General features: G+C 37.4%; 2 protein-coding genes across 3 annotated transcripts in view; one reads left to right on the forward strand and one right to left on the reverse strand.

The window, feature by feature from the left end:
- Positions 1-9,519, forward strand: part of sntb1 (syntrophin, basic 1) — a 116,836-nt gene extending 107,317 nt beyond the window's left edge. Inside the window, exons 7-8 of the mRNA XM_043688683.1 lie at positions 5,156-5,346; positions 7,530-9,519. Coding sequence (XP_043544618.1) covers positions 5,156-5,346; positions 7,530-7,622 — 284 coding nt within the window. The 3' untranslated portion in view covers positions 7,623-9,519. The remainder of the gene's footprint in view (positions 1-5,155; positions 5,347-7,529) is intronic.
- Positions 9,520-18,306: 8,787 nt separating this feature from the next.
- Positions 18,307-26,875, reverse strand: part of LOC122549231 (MDM2 binding protein) — a 78,152-nt gene continuing 69,583 nt past the window's right edge. For both annotated transcript variants that reach the window (XM_043688681.1, XM_043688680.1), the window contains exons 21-22: positions 25,627-25,692; positions 18,307-19,936 (exon numbers count right to left, since the gene is read on the reverse strand). In XM_043688681.1, the coding sequence (XP_043544616.1) occupies positions 19,898-19,936; positions 25,627-25,692 (105 nt within the window). In that variant the 3' untranslated portion in view covers positions 18,307-19,897. The remainder of the gene's footprint in view (positions 19,937-25,626; positions 25,693-26,875) is intronic.

A 26,875-nucleotide genomic window follows, 5' to 3' on the forward strand; every position in this document is an offset into this window, starting at 1 on the left:
CATTAGGTGTATAAGTCCTGCTAAGGTTTGCTTTCCCAAAATGCAGTACCTCGCATTTACCTGAATTAAACTCCATCTGCCATTTCTCAGCCCATTGGCCCATCTGGTCAAGATCCTGTTGTAATCTGAAGTAACCCTCTTTGCTGTCCACTACATCTTCAATTTTGGTGTCATCTGCAAACTTACTAACTGTACCACTTATGCTCGCATCCAAATCATTTATGTAAATGAGAAAAAGTAGAGGACCAGCACCGATCCTTGTGGCACTCCACTGGTCACAGGCCTCCAGTCTGAAAAACAACCCTCCACCACCACCCTCTGTCTTCTACCTTTGAGCCTGTTCTGTATCCAAATGACTAGTTCTCCCTTTATTCCGTGAGATCTAACCTTGCTAATCAGTCTCCCATGGGGAACCTTGTCGAATGCCTTACTGAAGTCCATATAAGCTATCAATCTTTTAAAATCCAGTTGAATAATTAACATCCATTTTAAAGAAAAAAAGAAAAGACTTGCATTTAAATAGCACCTTGCACAACCTCAGGATATACCAAAATGTTTTAAAGCCAAGAAAGTACTTTTTATAGTGCTGTTACGTAGGTATATCCTGATGGTAGTAATGATAATGATATATTATTGGCACAGCATTTGATTTACAGACATCAACATCTCAAAATCAGCAATATCTAATGACCAAATATGGTGTTTCTTTTCTCATCTCTCTGGCTGAGGGATAAATATTGACCTTGAAACCAGGGACAAAGCCCCTGCTCATCTTGGAAATAATGCTATGGGGTCTTTCATATTTAGCTGAGGGGATGGGATAGGATTCAACTTAATGTTTCATCTGATAGACAGCACCCTTACTGTGTAGTGCTTCCTTTGTACTGCTCTGGAGCGTCAGCTGCTTCTTGGGCTCCTGCCATTCTTGTCTGATCTAGGCCCACATGTAACCCTAACAACCAACACAATTGACTTTAGGGATGGGCAGATTGCCAGTAATACCTGCAACAATGAGTAAGTTGTGTTTTTAAAAAAAAGCCAAAATAACTAATTTAATTAACCTGAGAAAATGGACAAACTTATTGTTAAATAGTAAAGGATACCCATTCAGATGCCGCAGTAAAAAGATCAATTAAATTAGCCTGCAGTCAACACTGAAAAACATGCACCACTGCAAAGCAAATTCATATCCTTGTCAATGCTAATATGTTTGGGTATCAGGCCAACAAACATGACACTCTTTCACATTGAAGCAGTAGGTTATCCTATGTACTGTATTACTTACAGTTCAATGAGAGAATATATTTTACAGAAAGGATATCATTGAGGCTCTGGGAAAGGTACAAAAGGAGGATACTAGAATTGAGTCATTAAAATTAAGGGAAGATTTAATACAGTAGATATAAAAAGGATGTTTTCGCCAATGAAGAACATCTGAATTCTCTATCTCTCTCCAGGTACTGTATCCCAAGATTGCCTGGCACTATACTCCTATTGATTTATGTTGATCAATGGTGATGGTTTGCTATTGCCATCTGCAATATGATTGACCAGCACCCTCTCTGGTTCTTACCATCAGGCATATTGGAAGGGTTTGCAGGTGATAATCACCTGGTTAGGCTACATTAAGTACCTTCCATAGCCTTCAAGTACCTGATGTGGAACTTGAACATTGAATTCTGGCTCAGAGACAGGGACACTTTCCACTCTGTCACAAGACCTCTATAGCAAAACGAGGAGCCATAAATATAAGATGGTCATTAATACATCTAAAAGGGAATGCAGCAGAAACTTCTTTACTCAGAGAAATCAGTATTAAAAGTAGATATCGTGAAGAGGACACTAGATGAACAGGAGGAAGAAAAAAATAAAATGATCTGTTGATCAGGTGAGCTGAAAAGGGAGGAGATAATTCTTGTGTGGTGCACAAAATCAGTTGGACTGAATGGCCTGTTTCTGTGCTGTTCTACATACACTGAATTTCCCAGGACCTTCTGATACTTAATGTTGAGTGTGGGCACAATCCTGATTGATTGGTCCTAAGATTAAACATTAACCATACAAGGCATAAGACTGTCACAGAGCTGCTTGTTCAGTAAGCTAAATTTGGGATACCTTCAGTGGTATGCTTCGATCTCAGAGTTGCGTTATTGCACAGTACAGCTATGTAATTGGAGGCCAGCAGCTATATAACTGCAGTATTAAACAAAACCCTCTCGAACTGACCATCAGGAATGTACAATGATATTAGTGATGGCTTGAATGCAGAGCTTAGGCCAGAGTAGGACTAATATGTCATGTCAGCTGATGAGAAGTTTTAGTGAAAAGAATAAAGCAGTAAATTTAGAGCTACTCCATGCGTGAGGTAGGAAATAAGATGCAAGTACAGTTAATATTCATAAACAGTAAGTTTTATTTATAAAGACAATGAAGTTGAATAGCTGGCATTCGATTCACCTCACTAAATTTCAGTAAGATGGAGTGAACTGGTAACTTGATATTACAGAATGAACTGTACTGGGTGAGCTAAATACCGTAGCAGTGACAATTTTGATGAAGTGACACATGTAGTATTTTTGTGAATGTTTGCCCTGTGCTTTCATTGATCTGTAATCTAGCATGTTGCTGGTTTTGTTGTATGAAATGAAAGCATACACAGGTTGCTCCATAAATATGCCTTAATGGAAGCGTGGAGTTTGTAGAATAAAGCAGCTTTCCATTCTGCATTTAATTGCCACTCACTGTTAGTAGATTAACAAGTGTGACAACTCTTGTTGAGTACTGTAACTATCAGTTAGTTTCTCTGGTATTAATTATCGTACAAAGTGAGGAATGTACAGTATAACTGAATGTTCCCGTGCACTTCTGTTGTGGATGAGTGTCAGAGAGTTAGGAAACTAAGATTACATTTTTAAGATTTGAGATCAAAGAATTCTCCCAGTTTTATTTCTACCCACCCCCCCTATATTTATTGTATCACTGTTGGGATGTAGGTTGCTCAAAAGACAATTTGACTAGAGTGGCATCACAGCCAAGGCTGTGACTGTCCTCAACTGATATTTAGACAGACAGTCTTTCTTTCTTTCTGTCTGTCTCTGCCTTCATTTGTATAAATATTGACGAAACCACATCTCGAATACTGTGTACAGGTTTGATCTCCTTATTTAAGGAAGGATGTAAATGCGTCGGAGGCAGTTCAGAAGAGGTTTACTAGATTTACACTTGGAATGAATGGGTTGTCTTATGAGGAAATGCAGGACAGACTGGACTTGTTTTCATTGGTATGCATTATTCTGAGCGGTCTTGACAAGGTGGAAGTGGATGTGATATTTCCTTTCATTCCAAAATGTGGGGGCAATGTTTCAAATTAAGGATATCTTTTTAAGACAGAGGAATAATTTTTATTTATCTCTGAGTTGTGTGACATTGGAACCCTATGTCACAGAAGTGCGGTGAAGTTAGGTCATTATTCTTAAGACAGAGGTAGATGGTTTCTTGTTAGACGATGGAATCAAAGGGTAGATGGAAATGTGGAAATCAAAAGACTGAGGTAAGACACTTTTATTGAATATGGAGCAAGCCAAGGGTTAACTGGCCTACTTCCACACCTTGTTCATATATTCAACCCTACAAGCTCACCGATCCTTATGCAACAATCTCCAGATTCTCTTGCTCCTTCTCTGGCCTAATGTGCACACCTTACTTCCTTTTTCCCACTACTGGTGGCTGCCCCTTCATTGTGGGGATTTTACGAAATGCTCTGGGAGGCAGAGATGAAAAGAACATTCAAGTTTATTCAATATATGCAGGTAAGACTCTTCAATAAAGAAGTCTCTTGCAAGTTTTAGTTATTGCACCCTTCAGGAAGCAGTGTTCTTGCTAATTTGATCATATTTTCTGTCTCTTCCTTCAGTTCTGCTTTATGCTATCTAGAGAAAGAAAAACAATTTAATTCTATTAATCCTTTATACTTCCCACATCACCCTCAGTTGCATATACCCCAGGGCTCCAGAATTTCCTCCCTAAGCTAATCGCTGGCCATGCTTTAAATCACCTTTTGCTTGGCTTGGTAACTATTTAGGAAGACTGAACTTTTCTTTATTCAATAATAGGATTATTATTGGCTAGACCAGCATTTATTATCCATCACTAATTGCCCTGGAGATAATTGTGAGCTCCTTCTTGAACACTAAAGTCCACAGGCAATTCAGTGTTGTTTGGATGGCTTGTGACCTGGAGGTCAACTTGCAGGTGGTGATGTTTCCAAGCATTTGCTGCTAGGTGGTACAGATCGTGAATTAGTAAGGTGACATTACAGGTGTCATGGTGAGTTACTGCAGTGTTAGATTTGGGGGAATTCATGATCATTACCTAATAGGCAATTTTCAGCTCATTTATTGAGTTTAAGAAGCAGCAGTATAGATATGTTAACGGATTCAGAATTAGGAAACTTTCTGTGGAATGGTGGATACCTGGGTTTGGAGTGGTGGGGTTTTGTAGTCTTTGTTCTTCCCTTGAACTACTGGTCTTGTCCGGGAACTTTGCTTCTCTCTTCCAAACTCCTCCTGTAGATGTACTATATTCTGGGGGCCTAGCAATCTATGTTGTGTCAATGGCCTGTCTGAACTCTTTTTTGCAAATGACTGTAGGCGGTTACTCATGATGTCAGGATGACTCTTGTCCTTGTGCCTACTTTCATTTGAAGGTTAACTGTCATTTCTTTTCAGACCAAAACATGCTGTTCTTCAAAATACTGCACTGATGATAAGGCATGATAAATCTTTGACGTCCACTCAACAGAACATCATGACATGTGATTCTTGTAATCCTGTTTTCATGTGTTAGAGATTTGTTTTATATTTCTAGTTACTTCTGTGACATAGCTAAATGAGGTTGTATGCTATACAGGAAATACTAAATATAGAACATTAAAGGAATTCTGTTTTAAAGGGAGCCCTAATTTTCAACAAGTGCACTTTGTATTAAACATCTTGGGGCATTTCTCTAAGTTATTGGTGATGGTGATTTATTCTGTTTGATGGCTCAATGCAGGTTCCAAAGACTCATGTGCACCAGACAATGAAATTGTGTACTATCATAGGATCTTTTCCTAGTTGTAATGTTCTATTGATTGTGTTATTCTTGTTATTCGCAGCATGTACATACAGGACCCAGGAGTGCCTTCTGACCATTCATTATACAAACGGATTTTCTATCTTGAAAGACGGACAAGAAGGAAGTATGCCAAAGCTGATTTGGCAATATCCCTTCGAGAAATTAAGAAACTCCTCAGATGACGGGGTGAGAATGCTCTTTCTAGACTTTGGCGGAAGAGATGGGGAAATTGTAAGTATCCTTGTTTGTCTGTTAATTGATATTTAATAATGAAGTTGAAACACTGCAGAAGTGACTGACTGAAAAGATCCAGGCTTTCTCTCTCACTGTTCCCATCTGGATTAGACATTTATTAATATCACTGTGTGGTTATCAAAAAATCTAGACGGTGGCTTAGTGGTTAGCACTGCTGCCTCACAGCACCAAGGACCTGGGTTCAATTCCCACATGTCTGTGTGAGTTTCCTCCCACAATCCAAAGGTGTGCAGGTCAGGTGAATTGGCAATGCTAAGTTACTCATAGTTTTGAGGGATATGTAGGTTAGGTGCGTTAGTCATTGGTAAACGTAGGCTAGGGGAATGGGTCTGGGTGGGTTGCTCTTTGTGGGGTTGGTGTGGACTTGTTGGGCAGGTGCCCTGTTTCCACACTTTAGGGATTCTATTCTATCCTATATTTTAAGATGCTTCATTACATGACACAACTACCCTCCGATTTTAATAGAATTCCCAGGATGTTTTTTGTTTTTCTGTAACTTATTTTTATTATACAGTGATGTCATTTTGACTCCGATTCAATAAAACGTGTCTCGACATCTACATTAACTATGATCCATGATAAATGAAATTAACCTACCACAGGAAACCTACACAAAAGGTCATCAGTTTAACACGATAGAGGACAATATGTGTTACAGTCCTCAAACTGAAGGCTTACAATACCTACATCTAAGGGCTCCATTTTGATTTTTAAAGTTGAATAACATCTTGGTTAAGAAATTAATCACCATCACCATTTTCACTCACATTTTAGGCTATGTCTGGTAATGGCTAATATGTAACTGGGAACATAGGAGGAAATGAAATAGTGGTTTAGAATCTGAAAATAAACTCTATATGCTGCAAGTTCTAATACGCATATCACTTCTATTTGTTGGGTCCTCTTGGCCAGACTCTCACCTTCCATTCTCTATAAACTTCAATCCATTCAAAGCTTTGTTGCCTATTTCCTAACTTACATCAAGTCTGTTCACCCTTGTGCCTGTGGACCTATATTAGCTCTTTGTCCAGCAATGTCTCAGTTTTAAAATTCTTTGTTTTCAAATCCCTCTAATCTCCATCTCTGTAACCTCCAGCACTTCAAATTTGAGAATTAGACGTGCTTCCAAATCTGGCCTCATACACGGAACTGATTTCTTTTATTCCACCATTGGCAATTATATCTTAACCTGTGTGGACTCTAAACTTTAGAACTTTTCCCTAAATCTCTTTGGCTGTCTCTCCCTTTCCCCTCTCGACACTCCTTTAAAACCCTATGTCTGGTTTCTATGTTAGCCTGTTTGGCCAAGACTGGGGTATTGTGGGTATGTTCTGTGTGTGTTGGCACGCTTGCTTCTGTGTTTGTTTTTGTGGTTATGTTGTGGGTGGGCAGGGTAGCAGATCTATTTACCATACTAAGTCTTTAACCAAGTTTTTGGTTACCTATCTTTAATATCCCTATATGAAACTCAGTATCAGATTTTATCTGAGGAAGCTCCCATGAGGGACCATAAGATATTTTAAGTCGTTGATGTAAGCACTAGCTCATACTGTGTGTACCTTCACTAATAGCAACTGTATGAATATTCAGTAGAATACAAATGGCTAATTTCATAGTTATATTTGGTGTCAGCATAAGCTACTTTTTCAAACGTCAAGCAAATCAGCTAATTTTTTTGCTGAGTCTTACTCACCAATACTGCTTTGGTCGGGGCATTGTTTTACATTATTGTCACATTTTGTTGAGATGTTAAAGAATTGCGCTTCCACTAGATTTGTAAAGGTATTGTGTCATTACTTTATTTTTGTTGTACACTTAAAGTCTTGCACCATCTGTAGAGAAAGAAAGGATTAAAGTACTGAAAACAAAAAATGCTTGAAATCACAGCAGGTCAATCAGCGTCCATGGTCAGAGAGCAAGCTAACATTTTGAGTCTAGATGACTCTTCATTAGATCTCGGAACTGAACACAGATGTTCCGCAGTCACCTGGTTTATGTTTTTTATTGTAGAAAAGGCTAACTATTGATACAAAGTTTAAAACGTTTAATTTTCAAAATACAAGGGACTTTCTCTTTGAGGTTAATAAAATAACTTTTCTAACTGTTTTGAAAGTTCTCTTTTAAAAACTCAAGTTTGTTATTTTGTTGTCCTTGTCTAGCAGTTGGATCTTCACTCGTGCCCGAAACCTATCGTTTTTGTCATTCATTCGTTCCTTTCAGCAAAGATTGCGCGACTTGGCTTGCTAGCCTGAAATGGAAACACTTGCAGGGCGAAGGAACTCTCCTTGGAAAGATCTTACACAACTGCTACGAGTCAGCCTGAGGGGGTGGTGGGAGAGTCTCTGTAAAGGCAGGAGTATTTAATCTTTAATAAAATCAGACAAATAGTTTATTTAATGGAATAGAGAAAGTTGTAACAATCTGAAGCAAACGTAAAAGGCATCTCGTTGCTTTTATAACAAGAAACTTTGTACAAATTTAGACTTTCATAGCACCATTGAAAACAATCATTGGCAGCAGAAAAATATTAGTATCTTTTCCACAAAATCAAAGGTTTTTTTAAAAAAAGGTTTGCAGCTATATTGTTAATTCTGTTTTGCCCATTATATAATTGAAAATATCTATCAGTGAATCTTTCATATAATTCAAAGTTTCAATAAGCAATCGATTAGATTTTATAAATATATGAAATGAAAGCAAAGTTTAATTCATATAGTTTCTTGTGAGAGAAATTGAAGCTTCTTTATTATGTTAAACTCAATCAAACAGTTGAGGTAAACGTTACACTTCATTGGCTTTGCTCAATTGTAAAGTTCTAATATGGTCTTGTGTTGGATGAATCTTGATTTGTGTTAAGTGCTTTTGTCATGTAAAACTAATTTGGAACTGTTAACGTTTTCATGAACAATAAGTCAATATTTAACTTTCAGCCAACACCACTAAAAACAAATTGTCATTGTTGAGGGTGCTTCTGTGCACAAATCAGCTGTTCCATTGCCAACATCACAACTATGCTGTTAATTCATAGGTGTACCTCTGATTGAAAATCAGAGATTCTGAGGCTGTGAAAGTAATGTTAGTGAACACAAGTCTTTCTTTTCATTAGTTTGACCATGTTCCAAATTATTGAGTTGTTGAGTTCTTCCTGGCAAAATGACTGGTTAATAAGTTTAAACAAATTGGGCCTAGAATTTGGCAGGGGCAGGTGAATCGTCAATTTTAGCTGTTTCCACTGAGGTAGGGTTTTTGTCCATTTTGTACCCCCATGTTCAAGTTTCCTTTCCATTGATATTAACCAATCCCAGCTAGGCAGGAAAATCTTTATTTACGAAGTGATCCATTTGAACTTATAGGTTTACGTCCAGGTTGCTTTGGGAACAACCAATAATAATTCAGAATGTTTCCCTTTAGTTGTAAAGGGTACCTTCTGATGATCCTGGATCAGTGGGGCTGGAAGAGCACAGCAATTCAGGCAGCATCTTCTGATGATCGCTATGTCCAGTTGCTATATTTGTGATAGAAAAAAAATGCATGTGCTTGTGCAGGAGGGAAAGAAATGACAGCACACAAGTAGGTAACAGAAGGTAGGAAGGTGGTACCTTGCCTCTATCTTTATTTATAGCGATGCTCAACAATTTTTACACTCAAAGGAACAATTCCAACTGATCTGATTTTTCATTGAAAAGCTGGTTTTTTTTATACAACTGGGGCCATTGTTATCCTCAGCAGATTGAATTATTAATAATTTAATTTTATAGGAAGGTTAATATGTTCCCTCCTCCCCCACCTCTCCAAAAATGATTATTGGTCTGGACTTAAATACTTAGTCAGATGTATAAGTTCTCTTGGCTACTATTGTTTAAACTAGAATTAGTTTCAACCATCATCGGTAGAATAAATTTCTAACATTTTAGCTGAGATTAGTTGCTCTTGACAGCAATGTGCAAAACTACCGTTAAACCATATTTTGGGTTATTCAGAGAAGAAGGAAAATGTAATGCAATTCAACATTTTAAATTATATTTAATAACAATTCAAATTGTTAATAACTGCCTATTATTGTACAGCATCTTAACATGGAATTTATAGACCGGATCTTAAAGCTGGGTAGTCTAAAATAAATGTATATTAAGATATTTTAATGATTAATTCAAGCATATTGCCATTGTAGCGCTACATTCTTTTCATGAAAATGCATTTACCTCTTCTGATATGAATATAATCACACAGGATTGTTATGAATGCAGTTTCCTTAAAAAGCTCAAGGTCACGAGATGAACGTAGAGAAGACCATCAGTCCATTTTAACCATGCAATGTGTGACAAAAACAGCAGAAGTTATATTTACATTAATTATGCCTTTAAAACAACAAAATGTTTGATGCACTTCATAAGAATCTCAGGAAATAGCATCAGACACTAAGCTCAAATGGAGAGATTGCAACAGGTGAACAAAAATTTGGTCAAATAGTTCCTCAAATAAAAGCAAAATAGATGGTTCTCAGATAACACATGTTCCAGCAGTGTGATTTGCTTATAATGTCACTGAGGAGTTAAGGAACAGTATTTTCGAGAATGCTTACCTGTGTTTGTAATAGCGCAATTCCAGCAGTGATTGTTTCGCGCGCTTCGTTCTGCAAGTGCAGCGACATCTGTGAAATTTCCGTGATGTTCTGCACATTCACCGAAAGAGCAGCTTTGAGAGCGATACATTGGGCAGCTTCTTGTGATAGGTATACTAGTCCTAGATTATCCCTTTTTTGAAAAAAAAAATGGAGGGGCAGAATACCAAGAATGTTAGCAAGAAGCATCCTGGTGATAAAACTGTGGGTGGTTATTCCAAACGAGAGGCTATAACACTGGAAGAGAAGCTAGATATTACAAGCATTTTGAGCTTAAGGAGCACAGTATGATACAGCTTGCTTAACAGGAATGAGGGAGTCTACCTTACGCACCATGATGACCCCTGCACCTGCATTAACAATATTTTTAAAATGTACTATTAAATTTTCTTTTGTTTCATTGATAAATGAGATTATACTTTCATTCAGGCAGTGCTATACTTTGCGTTAGAGTTTTCGATGATTTTTGAGCAATTGAGTGATATTTTTGCTGGACTGCCTCTAACATCTCTTTTCCCAGAGGCCCCATTGTTTATATTAAGCGGGGTTTTGCTGGAATACAACTGGTGTTACAGGAGAACTACCTGTACTGTGGACGCTGGAGAAACTCAGCTGGCTTGCCAACATCTGTGGAGAGAAAGCAGAGTAAATGTTTCACATCCAGGAATCCTCCTTCAGAGCTGAAAGATGTTCAAAAACATTGTCAAAAGTATATATTTTTTTTAAAAGGGTGAGGGAGGAGCAAGGGGGCAATGGTGGAAAGGCCCAGTGTAAAAGACAAAGGGTTTTTAATGGAAGTGAAATAGAAAAGGGAATGCTCAATGCACCTCTCCATCATCTGCCTCCTTCATCTTAGTCAAAAGCACATTAAAAAGAAACAATTTTCCAACACCTATCAGCTCAGAAGAAGAGCCATGCTGGACTTGAAACATTAAACTCTATTTTTCTCTCTTTTTACAAGGCTATTTACCAAGTGATGGCAATTGGGATTAAAATAGTTCGGTGGTTATTTTTGACCACTGTAGACTCAAACCCATTCTCTTGCTTTCTCCCCTGACCAATCAAGAACCCAACAATCTCCAATTTTAATACACTCAGTGACTTTGCCACACAGAAGGCTGTGGAGGCCATGAGTACCACAGATTCACCACCCTCTGGCTGAAGGAATTCCTCCTCATCTCAGTGCAAAAGGATCATCCCTTCACTGAGAGGCTGTGCCCTTGGGTCCTAGTCTCTCCTTCTAGTTCAAACATGTCCACGTCCACTCTACCCAGGCATCTCCGTATTCTGTAAGTTTCAATGAGAACCCCACCCCATTCTTCTAAAATCTATTCAAGTACAGACCCAGAATCCTCAATCATTTGTATGACAAGTCCTTCATCCAGGGATCATTCTTGTAAACCACTCTGGACTCCTTCCAACTCTAGCACATCCTTCTTTGGATACAGGGTTCAGAACTGGTCACAGTATTCCAAATGTGGTCTGGCCAGAGCCTTATCCAAATTCAGCAGTACATCTCTGCTCTTGTACTGTCAATGAATGCTAACATTATGTTTGCCTTCCTATCTGTCAAATGAACCTACATGTTAACCTTAAGAGAATCCTGAATGAGGACTCCCAAGTCCCTTTGTGCTTCAGATTTCCAAAGTCTTTCCCTAGAAAATAGTCTACGCCTCTATTCTTCCCAAAGTGCCTATCCTCACACCTCCCCAATTGTATTCCATCTGTCACTTCTTTGCCCACTCTCCTAGCCTATCCAAGTCCTTCTGCAGCCTCCCCATTTCCCTAACACTACTTGTCACTCATCTATCTTTGTCATCTGTACACATAGCAACAATGCCCTCAGTTGCTTTATTAATATACAAAGTAAATAGTTATAGACCCAACACTGACCACTGGTCACCAGCTGCCATCCTGAAATAGACCATTTTTTCCCCCCACTTTGCCAGCCAGCCAGTCCTCTATCTATGCCAATTACCTTGCCCCTAACACCATGAGCTCTTATCTTATTTAGTAGCCTCTTGTGCAGCACCTTCTCAAAAGGCCTTCTGGAAAACTGTTGAACTTGCTCATAATCTCCTCAAAGATTCTAACAGATTTGTCAGGCACAACCTCTGCTTAACAAAGTTGTGCTGAGTCGACCCTATTTTACAATGCACTTCCAAGATCTTAAAAGACAGAACTTAATATGTAGTAAAACAAACACAAATAGAAGTAATAAAACAGCACTAATTTATTTTGCAAAAACTAACATTGTCACTGCACTAAGGCTGCATTGAATAGTTCAGACTATTAACATGTCTTTTTATTTTTGACCACTTACAAATGTATACTTTAAATTATTCGCATTCTTCTCAATCTTTATAAGGCTTTTGTAAACCTAGGTCAGCTTTTAAAGTTACAGCCATTGTTTAGTTATATATTTTATGCATAAATTAAAATCCCCACAGCAACTAGTTTATTATCCATGTCAATTAATCCAGAAACACAAATATTAGGCTGCAGTGCTTCTAGCATTGGACAGTTGCAAAAGGTTAACATTGCTGACAAGTTGTGAAGAAAAGAAAGAATTCTCGACTCTTTTTAAAAGCAGTTTAAAACCAAAGGTTAATTTAAAGAAAAGAGCAAGCACAGAAATAGGAATTGTGTTTAGTTTTTCATCTGATGATTCAAAGTCAAATTTAGTGATCAGTGCAACTTGTTCAAGCTTTTTTTTTTCAACTAAATCAGCATTACAAATTATTGTCTTTTTAAAATAACATTTGAGGTGGTCATCTGTTTAAAGGGAAACAATACTAAATACCACTAAGGCAATCAAGTTAGCATTCTTCCTAAATCCTAATTGCTATTTGACTTTTTTTAAAATAAAGAAAATGCTGTTTGGTAGCATTTTTTAGGATCTGAGCTGATCTACTTAAAGGTAACCTTTTGAGGTGAAAATTTGTAGTGATGTAACAAAAAAAAGACAATTGATGTATTTGTCTGATTGATTGTGATTCCAAATATTGTGAAGAATCAGGTGCGAAAAACCTGCTACAACAGCATAAGTTAAAGGGACAATACAAGATGGGGTCAGGGTTTGTTCGGGGTAAGGGGAAAAAAAGGCAGATTAAATACAGTGGACAAAAGTATACATACACCATTCAAGCAACATTATATTTTTAAGGACAGAATAATTGCCATCCAGAGGAAAAGAAGGCCGCACTTGTCAACAATTCCCATTCTGAGCAGGTACCAGTGTCCACGGTGTTTCCATGTTTACAAATTCCTGGGTTTAAAAAAAATCTACCAGACAATCATAATAGGACCTATCAGCCTGAGTGAGTTTGAATGACAAACTTATCAAATTCATGAGGGTGGTGGAAGTTGAGACAGTGATTTCAAGAGGAAATTGGATGGTCACTTGAGTGAATGAAACTTGCAAGGCATCTCAGATAGCTCTCAAGGAACTAAACTGATGGAGTTGCTCTACAGAGCCAGCATGGGCTGAATAGGTCATTTTCTGTGGCATAATGATCCTATAGATTTTTTTTGTTGTTATTAGGCACTAAATAGTGAAGTGAAATTTGTAGTGTCAAAACAAGTCTGTCATTCAGTTCATCTGGTCCATATGATGTAACAGATGCCATGTGCCTCATCAAGTTTGCTCTTCCATTCAATGAGATCCTGGCAGATCTGATAATGCTGAACTTCACTTTCCTACCTTTTCTCCATAACTCTTACTGATAAAAATCTGTATATCTCAGCCTTGAATATATTTAATGGTCCAGCCTCTACAAGCCACTGTAAAGAACTCTAGAGATTCAGTATTCTCAAAAGAAATTCCTGCTCTATCTTAAATGGATGACCTCTTACTCTGAAAATATGTCTTCTACTTTGAGACTCTCCCACAACAGGAAACAACTGCTCAACATCTCCCCAGTCAAGTTTCTAAGAAGCTTCTGTTTCAAAAAGATCACTGCTCATTCTTCTAAACAGCAATTAATACAATCTGCTCAACCTAATTTCAAGAAAAATGCCTTCATGCCCAGAATCAACTTAGTGTGCATGAGGACTCTCAAATCTCTACTATTTTTCCGCAATTTAAATAATATGCAACTTCTCTATTCACAAAGTGTACATTTTCCCACATTATATTCCATCAGTGAGTTTTTGCCTTGCCAATATCCCTTTGCAGACTCTGTCACTCTCACCATTAACTTTCCAATTTTTTTTGTCAACTGCAAACTTGGTATATTGGCAAAATGCTATGTTCACATTCCTCCTCCAAGTCATTTATCTTGACAACAACTGTGGCCCCAGCACTGATCCTGATGGCACTGCACTAGTTACAGGTTGCCATTCTTAAAATGCTCCCATATCACTTACTTATGCTCTACAACTGTCTCGTCCCATCTGCCTTTAAAGAAATCTAAGCCTATTAAATTATCCTTCAGTTCCTTTCTCCCTGGTATTTATCTAGTTTTTCTTTAATGGAATCTACGCCATCATTTCTTCATGTGGTAGAGTTTGCATTGTCACTCGGGATAAAGATATTTCTTCACATGAAGAAGGATGTAAAAGGTTTCGAGAGGGTGCAGAAAAGATTTATGAAAATGATGCCAATGACGGGGTACTAGCTGGGGCTAGACTGAAAAAAGTGGAGGTTGTGCTTCTTAAAAGGTGGAGAAGATTTGACAAATGCTCAAAATCATGAGGAATTGCAACCACACAGAAGAGAGAGGGAGAGAAATTCTCTTCCCTTTAGCAAGATCAAGAACCAAAGGAGACAGATTCAAGGTGATTAGCAAAAGAACAAAAGGCATTGGGAAACATGTTTCAGCAGTGAATGGTGGAGGCACGTTCAACAGTGGCCTCAAAAGGAAATTAGATTCCCAGCTGGAGGAAAGTAAATGTCAGAGTTACAGGAAAAGGACAAAGGTGGGAAATTAGCTGAAGTGCATTCAACAGGTTAAATGGATTCTATTTACATCATAGACATCCTATTATTCTATTGATGAATAGTGGCCTTTAAATTCCAATTTTCTCAAGATAAAGGAATGGAAATTTTGCAACTATACAGACTTTTGGAGTAATATGTACAGTTCTGGACACTACTTCTTAAGCAGGCAATGTGGCCTTGGAAGGAATGCAGAATAGACTAACTAGGATGATACTGGGGCCTAAAACAAAAATTATACAGGTTGCATAGTCCAGGTTTCTATTTTCCTCTGTATAGAGGATAACGAAGTGTTCTAATTGAAGTGTACATGATGTTTAATGGAGTTGTTGGAAAGGAATGACTCCTTTGATGTAAGAGTCTTGTACAGAGAGGCAGGCCATTCAGGGAAGATGTAAGGAAGTACTTCTCCATACAAAAGTTTGTGGAAATTGACAACCCTCTCTGGTGCGGGTATCAATTAAATTTCAAAATGAAGATTAATACACTTTTTTGAGGAATGGGGTAATAAAAGGTTGCAGACTCTAATGAATTAAAATACAGATCAACAATTACAGCACTAAATGACAGCAAAATAGGGCTAAATGACTTACTGTTCCTTAATCTACAGAAAAGCTAACAGTTACAGAATCTGACCCCAAAATCCTTCAGACCCATAAAATCTCATAGCAAAACCTAATTCAATTTAATTCAGTTGCAATGAAGCAGTAGTCTTTGGGCTGTTTCCAGCTGTACAATATTTTCAGTTCATAGAATCAAAGAATCTTTGTCAGTTTTTTTCAGGGGCTTGCTGGAACTTTTGAAGCTCTTTAACTTAACAAAGCCAGAGAACCTAACAAACATTGAGCTGTGGAGTGATAAACCTAAAACAAATTTGGTGAGGAAAGCAAGATGGGCAGATGAAACAAAAAAAACAATAATTAAAGAAGAAATCTTAAAGCAAGGTTACAGGATGGACTTATTTTAATTATGATCTGAAAACATATGCATGTTATTTTGTTTTTGGAGCATATTTCCTTTAATGCATTATAATCGATGAATAAGCAAGGGAGATGGTTGATGCAAAGTACTAAGTGTCCTTTAATTTCCTGTGTTTCACCACACTGATGGGATGAATGTCTGTTCTTGCAATCTGTAAGGATTCCAAGTGAAAAGACAACTCAGCAGTCTCCACTGAAATCATCAGGGGTCTCATTCCCTGATCTTGCAAACTAGTAATCTCACTTAACATAGCCTATAATAATGCCCAGTGTAACAAATGTAAAGCATTAATAGCAATATAATTAGGGCTGTTTCATGAGCTAATGGATTAGACACATTGGTAGAGCAGTGTTAAACATGAGGAGAGACGGAAGGTAGCAGAAATTAAATTAATTAATTCCCAACATTTCAGTAAATAAAACTATTGCTTACATTTTAGGTTCTCACTGAGGTGAACATCTGGCAAGTGTTCCAAGTGCTCAAATTTGAATCTATTTGATTACACCAGACTTCTTTAATTACTTAAAAGTGAAGGCAAGTCTGGTGGGATTTGTGTTTCTGAAATTAGGGCAGCAGATGCATGGGACAAGCATAATCTACATAGTTTCCTTCAAGTCTATAAAGCCACTTAACATCCTGACTTGGAATTATATCACCATTCCATCAGTGTCACTGTATCAAAATCCTGAAATTCCTTTCCTAACAGCACTATGGGTGTACTTACATGCCAATGTCTATAATGCCTTAAAGGGCTATGAACAAGAATTACTGTTGTTCATTATCATTGGATAATACTAACAAGAGCAGTCAATGGAAATGCAACTATTCTAAAACAAAATTACATTACCGAGAATAAACAGAATAGCGTAACTAGTTTCTCATCTCTCATACATTAACTTTACATCAGTGAACCTTTACATGACCTTAACTTACAACCTCTTGCAGAACCACTGGGCCAAATTACTCTTGCAGAGATCCAGCAGAGACTGAATGGTACCCATCAATTCTACAACCATTCTGATTTGTCCCAGGCTGATATCCCTACTTGCATCATTCACTGTGTCTGTATATCTCCTCTCCTTTACCTTTACCAGGGCTTTGTAACAGTCAACTATCATAAGCCTGCTCAAATAAGTGTTTCTTAAAAACCTAATGCTGTTAATAATTTACTACTTAGACACTTCCCTAATTGTTCTAATCCCTGTTCAGTGTATGAATTCCCTCTTTCTCCTCTCTACTTTCTTGGCTGAGGTTTACAATACAATAAACTGTACATAAAAGCATTTTCAGTGTACTGGAAAGGAAAGTTGGCTGTATACTGTGCAGTTGATATTAACAGGTAGATATTTGGTAGATTCTCAAAATTTGCAGGCCAGTTAATCTCAGCCTTCCTGGTTGCTGAATTTAGAAAATCCATCATGTTTACTTGAAGCAACGGACTGCACAGATTCCACACATTCGGCATTCTACAAAGGGCAATGTGAAAGCAGCTAGGTGTAAACTGTTGTGTTACTTTAGGTTAAGATGAAATCATATCTAGCACATGCTCTATAATCAAAATACAAATGTTGAGTTAAACACAAAAAAAAGGTTAATACCAAAGATTTCAGGAGATTTAACACCAGAGAAAGACAGATTTGGAATTAACTTACTGATCATTTACAAATGCTTCTTTATAGCATATCAATTATGAATTAGATTGATACGAGGATCCCAAGAACTTCATTAAAAATTATTTTCTCGAAGTGAACACAATTAAAATGACAAATTACTAGTTTCTCAGCAGTTCTACAAATCTGAGCTAGCATTTGCCAACAAGTATTTTGCTGATATACTGAATTACTGTGAAGCATTTAAAAAATTTGGACAAATAATCCACAGCTGATACTTTAATGTGCCTTCAGTTCTCATTTACAATATTAAGTACTGTGACAATTGCATATGGGATACAGTATATAGTGATTTTTAATATGACACCTATACAATCTAATAAAGCATTAAAGTAAACTTGGTCTTCGCAATAAATAATATTCACCGTTAACACCAGCAAAGATATATCATAAACTGAATAAAGACCCACTAATTAAATGTTATAAATCTATATAGTGGAAGGGGACTAAATTTTCAACTTTAATCTTATTGGTGGGCTCAGCAATTCAGCAAAACCAAGGAAAAGTTACGTCAGTTTTCTGAAGGATCCAGCTTTCCAACTCTAATATAATCGAGAAACAGTTAATGTAAAAAATGCAATTTGGATTTTGTGAACTGCTGAGTGTTATATACGACAAAACATTGTCCTGCTCATTTTCTGTACTTTTTACTTAATAAAATAAAATGAGACTTTTTCCTTAATTTCAAGAATATGCTTGATAAATTGATTGTATATAAATGAATATTGAATAAAAGATTATCAAAACTTTATTTCTGTGTGTTCATTTGCTTCTTTACAGGAGTCTTACTTTGAGTCACTAGATTTCAAATGCACTTTACAGAAAATGTGCACAATTTTACAGCACAATCAATTAAACAAAAATCACTATGTTGGAAATGCATGTTCTTTTGACCAGTTATTTCAAATTTTTGACCAACTGCCCTCCACAGATCAAAAGCTGGACAAGTAAATGATCTGGGTACACCAGAGGGACATTTTCCAAAAACATTTTTGAATTCACATAATATCACATCTAGTCAAGTGCAGGATAACTGCCTAGAGTAATTTAGACCAAGTCCAAAGCCTCAGTCCAGACATGGTACAAATGTGACAGATTCAGGTTCAGCTCAATGATGGCTGTTAAGTAAATCGTATGAGATTGTTCCTAAAGATTTATTTATTGCCCATTGTCTTCATATTATTTCTGCATTAACATTACAAATACAACTGTTTCCTAGGTTTAAGAAAAAGCCCAAAACAAGAGATATTGTTTGAGAACAGCCTGTAGAATTCTCCATTTACAGATGATGCTCTGGATGTTACTTGGACTGCTTTCTCCCATACTTTTTAGCTGTTTCATATTTTAAAACAATGATCATCAGTTTAGATATATTCCAGTTTTTATCCTTCATTTTTCAAATGGCTGTCAACAATTTGGATTTTAAAATGTTTAAGTTATTGGAGATGTTGAGGGAAAAGAAGAGTAGAAACAAGAAATAGCATTAAAATAATACTAGAGACTTCTAGTACATATAAATGTACAGATTTCTACGTTAAGCTGCAGCATTTGTTTTGGAAAACCAGAATAGAACATTTTCTATTCTGAGAGCTATAATAAAGGGACACAGGATGCTTCTTAATTGTTCGGCTCAGATAATATTCAAAGGCTACTTAACAAGATGTGGTAAGGAAGGGTCACATTATAATTCTTCATTAAAAAAAAATCACAAGAATGGACTTTGTCCGATGATTACTACTTTCATACCAAAGCAGGGCAAATCCTATATCTAAAAGAGGACAGGGAAGATGGCCTCCATTTTAAGTTAATTCGGTTTTTGGTATTTGGGTGCTTGCTGTCATGACTTTTTTTTGTTTTTGAAAGCTTATAAAGTATTTCAAAGTCATTTTACACTATTTAACAAACTAGATTTTGAAGCAGCTGGCATACCTACAGCAACTGATAGGGTGGATTTATGGCAGTTTTGTTCCGTCACAAGTCATGTGGTTTAAAATGGATCAGGTAAAAACCAGCATGTTTTAGTTTTAAAATTTAAATATGGTAAAAATTTAAGATTAAAATCTTTAACTGGATTATATATGCCTTCGGAATGAAATGCACAGTTTCAATACAAATATAAAAAGCAAAATCTCAATTATTCTACTGGCCTCGAAGTATTTCAGCCTTCAGAATAGAAACAAAATTACACTGATGTTGCTATGTAACACAATTAAACATGTTTTTATATTTGGGTTACGTTGTATTCTTTCATGTGAAGAGCTCTTCGGTGAAGTCCCAGCAGACTGAGTAAGAGTTTCCAGTTAGAGTTCCTGAATTTCACTTCACGTCAGTTTTTTCTAACACCCAGTCAATCACCTAGACAAGAAACAGCAAACAGATTTGATGGAGAAATTTGTTGATTGCCCATCCTGCAGTCTGTGTGTAGACCATTGCTTTACATAAGGTGGCAAGAAATTATAGGTATATAACACCTTTGACACAGTAAATATCACAATAGGGTGTTTTATGGAAGTTTTTGTTTAGTAAAGGAATAAATAAGCCCTTTAGTCATGGTGAGGGAGTTTGAAAAGAGGACTGAAAGTTGATTGAAGAGTTTTCAGAAATTTTTGTTTATACTGAAAGTTAAATGGTAACAAGAGATTTAGAGAGACAGAGTTATAGCTAAAGGTTTTCTCACCAATATGAAAACAACAACCGGAAGAAAATGATCAAAAGGACTCAGTAGAAGAATGAAAGGATCGAGGTCTTGTGGACAGTGGAATAATATTATGGAACTACTTGGGGAGAATGAGAAGTCAATAATTGCCCTGCAAGGCAAAAGCAATGAACAAATAGTTGGAGCATGAACAGTGGAGGTTAAAGGCTGACAAAAAGCTATGTTAAGTCTATCTCGTACAAAGGTCAGTTGCAGTGGGAGGGTTACCAAATAGAGGACATAGATGATGTGAGGTTTAAAGTTGTTTGTATAGGATACCAAGGACTTTAATTGCTTGGTTAAGAGAAGCTGATAGGGAGTAGAATAAAGCCTTCCCAACTTTCAAGCTTAGGAAACCTTATACTCATCCATGAGTGGAGATCAGACAGACAGCTTGAAAGAATAGAATTAGTCACAGGGTAAAGGAAGTAATGCAAAGTAGAACAAATCATAATTTATAATAGTTCACACCATGGAATTGATATTAGCAAAGGAAAGCATATAAGTGCATGCAGGGGACATTGAACTAAAAAGCCAACATAAGCAAGCTATTAAACAGGAAGTAAAATATGACAATGTAAAAATACTTCAAATCATATGGTACTATTACATCTTATTTGGTTCTTGAAAGTAATTGAGGTTTTCCTCATTGCCCGATATAGAAACACTGATGTCTTCTAGGCACAGCAAAACTTTACAGGAAAAAAAATTACACAACTTTCAGAAGCAACTTAAACACATGGTCTGTTAATTCAGATTAAATTCATGAACTAGACAAAGTCTTGTGAAGCATTGCTCCACCGTGACCTGAAAACCTAATTTTCCAAAAATGAAGGTTTATGGTGTGTTTAATTAATTTCTTCATAAAGTTATTAATTAGAACGATAGCAATTCAGCCAGATTATTTTAGGTATTCCAGTACAGCTGGACATGCTGGTTTATAATGACTCAGTGAGTAAAAGGTCATGAAGGTTGAGTAAACTGTAAGCCATCAAAGGTGGCACGATGAGCCAGTGAATCGTACACCACAGGAAGACATTCAGTCCATTAGGCGTATGCCAATTCTTTGATAGATCTATCAGATTAATCTCTCGCAAACCCTTGACCACAACTCTGCAACCTATTTTACCTTCAAAAGAGAATTAGATAAATTCTTGAAAGTTACAAATGGACTAATTTCCACTGCCCTTTCAGACAGTGCTTGCAGGGCACAACTTGCTGTGTAAAAAATAGTTTGCTCATGTCTGCCCACCCCATTAATGGGTTGCAGATCCTGACAGATTTCCTGTGGCCCAACCTCCATCACACACAAAAATTTATCATAAGTGAGAAATGGGGGAAGAAAACTTCTGCTGCTGCCAAACTTTGCTCGCTGAGTAGCTTCATGTAATCTCCAGTGATTAAGCTTCAGTGCCAGGAGGGAAGAAAATGAAATAGATTGCCCAAAATTTGTCTGAAGCCCAATTTAATGCTGAAGCATAACACCCACCAGGCCTAGAGATCCTGGATACCTGTTGCGTGGAGATGCAATTAAAGCCTATATTGCTACAGTGGTAACGATGGAAAATATACCACTTTAGAATCAAATCAATTGTCTACGATTCTTCCAAATGAGAGGATGTTCCAGCATTTACAGATAACTTTCCTCCACTCCTGCCCACTTCACTAGTGCCACTGTGTAGCTAATACAAAGCCATCAAATAATTTTGTTCCATTGTGTAAAGACTATCCTGTTGAATGGCTGTGCATGCCATTGTGACAGAAATTTTTTCATGTTTCAGCATAGTATCAGCAATGTGACCTCATGAGATTAGCAATCAAATTATTTCAAAAATCTAAAAAACAGAATGGGATAATTCAGGAATAGCAATCAAAACCACTAGTTTCCAAGAACTAGCTGATGTTTTGTTTTGATTCACTGTCAGACCTGGGTGGGCATCACTGGCTCTGCCAGCATTTACTGGCCAGAAGGCAGTTTAGATTCAACCGTATTGTTGTGGCTCTGGTGTCATATGTAGGTCAGACCAAATAAGGACATAAGTGAAAAGTTTGAATTTTCCAGCAACAGTTTCATGGTCATTATTAGATTACACTCCACAAATCAGATTTTTATTGAATTCAAATTCCACCATCTGTCAATATAGATTTTGAATATGGATCCCCAGAATATTACTTCAGTCTCTAAATTAATATCAATAGGCCAATAAAATGAAATATGTGCTAATAGCCTGTGATAACTACTGCTATAATTGTCTATTAACTCACTACATCCCCATGATTTCCCTGATTTGCATATACAAACATATAGGGATGTCATTAAGATCATTACTGTTCATTTCAAACTATGATATATATTATAGTGAAGCCTCAATATCTTTTTGGAACTAATAACACACCTCTAAGGATGGAAAATTCTCTACAAATGTCCACGGCCACCTTTATGAATTTCCTGCAAAAGTCCGGTAATTGTTGGTTAACTTGCACAAATTGGCTGCACACAGACCTGCATCAATGAACTAGGATATTTGCCTGCTAAAATCTTGAGTGGGACCTTGCAGAATACTTTCATTCTGGAGACTTGTAAATAATTTGATTTGCTAACAAAATATATTCTGACAAAGCTGATACTTGGAGTCACAGATGAATAGCACGGAAACAGACCCTTCGGTCCAACTCGTCCATGTCAACCAAATAGTCTAACCTAATCTAGTCCCATTTGCCAGCACTTGGCCCATATCTGTCTAAACCCTTCCAATTCATACACCCTTCCAGATGCCTTTTAGATGCTGCAATTGCACCAGCCTCCATCACTTCCTCTGGCAGCTCATTCCATACACACACCACCCTCTGCATGAAAACATTGCCCCTTAGGTCTCTTTTATATCTTTCCCCTCTCACCCTAAACCTATGTCCCTAGTTCTGGACTCTCTATTTATCCTATCCATTCCCCTTATGATTTTATAAACCTCTATAAGCTCACCCCTCAGCCTCCGATACTTCAGGGAAAACAGTCCCAGCCCATTTAGCTTCTCCCTGTAGATCAAATCCTCCGACCCTTGCAATGTCCTGCAAATCTTTTCTGAACCCTTTCCCTTTCAAGTTTCACAACACCCTTCCAATAGGAAGGAGTCCAGAATTGCACGCAGTATTCCAGAAGTGGCCTAACTAATGTCCTGTGAAGCCTCAACATGACCTTCCAACTCCTACACTCAATACCCTGACCAATAAGGGAAAGCATACCAAACACCTTCTTCACTATTCTATCTACCTACAACTCTACTTTCAAGCAACTATGAGCCTGCACTCCAAGGTTTCTTTGTTCAGCAACACTCCCCTAGGACCTTACCATTAAGAGTACAAGTCCTGCTCTGATTTGCTTTTCCAAAATGCAGCACCTCACATTGATCTAAATTAAACTCCATCTGCCACTCCTCAGCCCATTGGCCCATCTGATCAAAATCCTGTTGTAATCTGTGGTAACCTTTTTCACTGTCCACTACACCTCCGATTTTGGTGTCATCTGCAAACTTACTAACTATACCTCCTATGTTCACATGCAAATCGCTTATATAAATGATGAAAAGTACTGAACCCAATACTGATCCTTGTGACACTCCACTGATCACAAGCCTCCAGTATGAAAAGCAACCCTTCACCACCACCCTAGTTCTCCCTGAATTCCATGAGGTCTAACCTTGCTAACCAGTCTCCCATATGGAACCTCGTCAAATGCCTTACTGAAGTCCATATAGATCTACTGCTCTACCCTCACCAATCCTCTTTGCAATTTGTTTAGAAAACTCAACCAAGTTCGTCAGACATGATTTCCCACACACAACGCCATGCTGACTTTTTCCCATCAATCCTAGCCTTTCCAAATACATGAAAATCCTGTCCCTCAGGATTCCCTCCAACAACTTGCCCACCATTATGTCAGGCTCACCGGTCTCCAGTTCCCGGCTTTTCCTTACCTTCTTTCTTAAATAGTGGTACCATGTTAGCCAACCTCTAGTCTTCTAGCACCTCAACTGTGACTATAGAGAATACAAATATCTCAGCAAGGTGCCCAGCAATCACTTCCAAGAGTTCTAGAGCACACTTGATCAGGTGCTAGTGATTTATCCACCTTTATGCATTTCAAGACATCCAGCACCACCTCCTCTGTAATATGAACATTTTTCAAGATGTCACCATCTATTTCGCCATATTCTATATCGTCCATGTCCTTTTCCACAGTAAACACTGATGCAAAATACTCATTTAGCATCTCCCACATATTCTGCAGCTCCACACATAGGCTGCTTTGCTGATCTTTGAAGGGCCCTATTCTCTCCCTAGATACCTTTTTGTCCGTAATGTATTTATAAAAGCCCTTTTGATTCTCCTTACCGCATTTGCTAAAGCTGTCTCATGCCCCCTTTTTGCCCTCCTGACTTCTGTCAAAGTTGGCTGGTTTTTAAAGTCCATAGACTCAGCTACTATCTGGTTTGACGCTCAGAGCTAAGTAAATAAACATTTTACAAGTTTTATTTAAGAAAGTATTTAGTATGCATTTAACAACAGGTACAGTTATGGTGTATCTGACTTGCACCATAAATTCCAAACCTTCATTTGAGAACCATATCACCTTTGAAGCAACGTTTGACCTTTATTTACCTCCCCAGCCCCAGCCTGAAATGACATGTGGAATGTCAAGCAACAATGCTCTTTCATCATAGACATGAAAAGACCAGTTATCTGGGTACTTCACTTCAATTTATTAACATTGTTAATTAAAAAAAAGGTACTGATTCAAGAAATTGCCAATTAATTTGATGACATTTGTGGTATAGCTTTGAAGTGATGCAAAGTGACAGCAGTGAGTTCTATCCACAAGATCAATAGCAGCAAATCACCACAACTCCTTCCAACAGCAACTAACAAACGCACAGCCTCTACTACCTAGAAGGGCAGAAGAATGCAAGGGAACTGTAAGTTTCCCTTCCAACCACATACTGTTCTGACTTAGAACTACACTGCCGTTCTTTCCTGAATCAGAATCCTGGAGCTTCCTTCCTAGTAACATTGTAGGTATGTCTGCACCATATGGACTGCAATAGTTCAAGAAGGCAGCTCACCAGCACTTTGTCATGAGCAATTAGGGATGACAACAAACGTTGGCCTAGATAGTAGCACCCATATCCCATGAATAAATTTAAAATTAAAATAAAAGTAAAAGATGAGATGAGATTATGATGTTAGTTCTCGCAAAAACATATGTGATCATTACAATAGTGGTGGAGGAACCTAACCAAAACATAAGACAATAAGACAGTAACTAGGATACTTCTTGACAAAGAATTATGCTCACCTGTCGCACATTATTGTTTGCAGTCTTTTTCATTTCTTCATGTAGTCCACGTGACGTTTTTAAATCCTATATTTAAAAGTCAATTGGGAATTCTGAATCAAACAATGTCATTTTACACAACTTTACATGACATCGAAAATAGGGTTGAGGCCACTATCAAATGATAGAGCAGACTTGATGAGCAAACGGCCTACTCCTTCACCCAATTTGCATACTCATATCATCTGGTGCAATATTTTCAGATATAACAGTATTCTAGTTTTTCAACCAAGTTTTTGTATTTATAATCAAAATTAATGCATAAAAATACTTAATTATTCAGAACTATATGATAATCATACAGAAAAGATGCATATTGTAGTCCTTCCTACTGCTGTCCAGCTGTTTGCCGTCATTGCGCCTGCAAAACTAAATACAGTACAAGATCTACTTCTTAGATTTTCTTCTCAACGATAAACTATCTTAAAAAAATTAAATATACCCTGACTGTTACAAATCATTTGATAATAGGTAGGAAGACAAGAAAAGCTTCACAGACAAAAGATACTTATTTAAAAGTAGGACTCTAAATGCCTTTCACTCTTTCAAGGTGGTTAATGTTAAGCCAAATTGGTTTAGCATCAAGGTTATTTATTGAACGCTTCATTCTTGGCCAGCAATTAGTTAAAAGCCCATAAAGGATAAAGTGAGGATTGCAGATGCTGGAGACCAGAGTTGAAAAATTTCTGAAGAAGGGCTTATGCCCAAAACGGTCGATTCTCCGGCTCCTCAGTTGCTGCCTGGCCTGCTGCGCTTTTCCAGCACCACACTTTTCAACTAAAAGCCCATAAACCCCAAGTAAAATGTTGACTAAGTTAACCTATTGCCTCCCACTCTTCCCAATGCAAACAGAATTTTATTTTATTGGCGAGCATACCAACTTGTCGATCTAGCAGCTCATTGCCTCTATCAGTTCCTTGCCAAGATACTGACTTTCTTCAAGGGCCATCATCTTCTTTTGGATGAGAAACATAGTTCAATGTGCATATGATTAATGTTGGAACACTTACATAATCAGAAAGTATCTAGCTGACGTGGGAGACAGCAAAAAGAATCAGGTTGAAGTCATACATTAAGAATTTTAAATTAGTAAAACTTGCTTCAGGGTCTGAGAAAAATTTCCCAAAGCAGCAAGCCTTTTACTGTCTCCCAGGAGATTGCATGGGTGCATAGAATGGGAGAAGAATGGGCAAATTATGTGCCGAAATTG

Source organism: Chiloscyllium plagiosum, chromosome 4 (genome assembly GCF_004010195.1).
Source record: "Chiloscyllium plagiosum isolate BGI_BamShark_2017 chromosome 4, ASM401019v2, whole genome shotgun sequence".
Lineage (NCBI taxonomy): Eukaryota > Metazoa > Chordata > Chondrichthyes > Orectolobiformes > Hemiscylliidae > Chiloscyllium > Chiloscyllium plagiosum.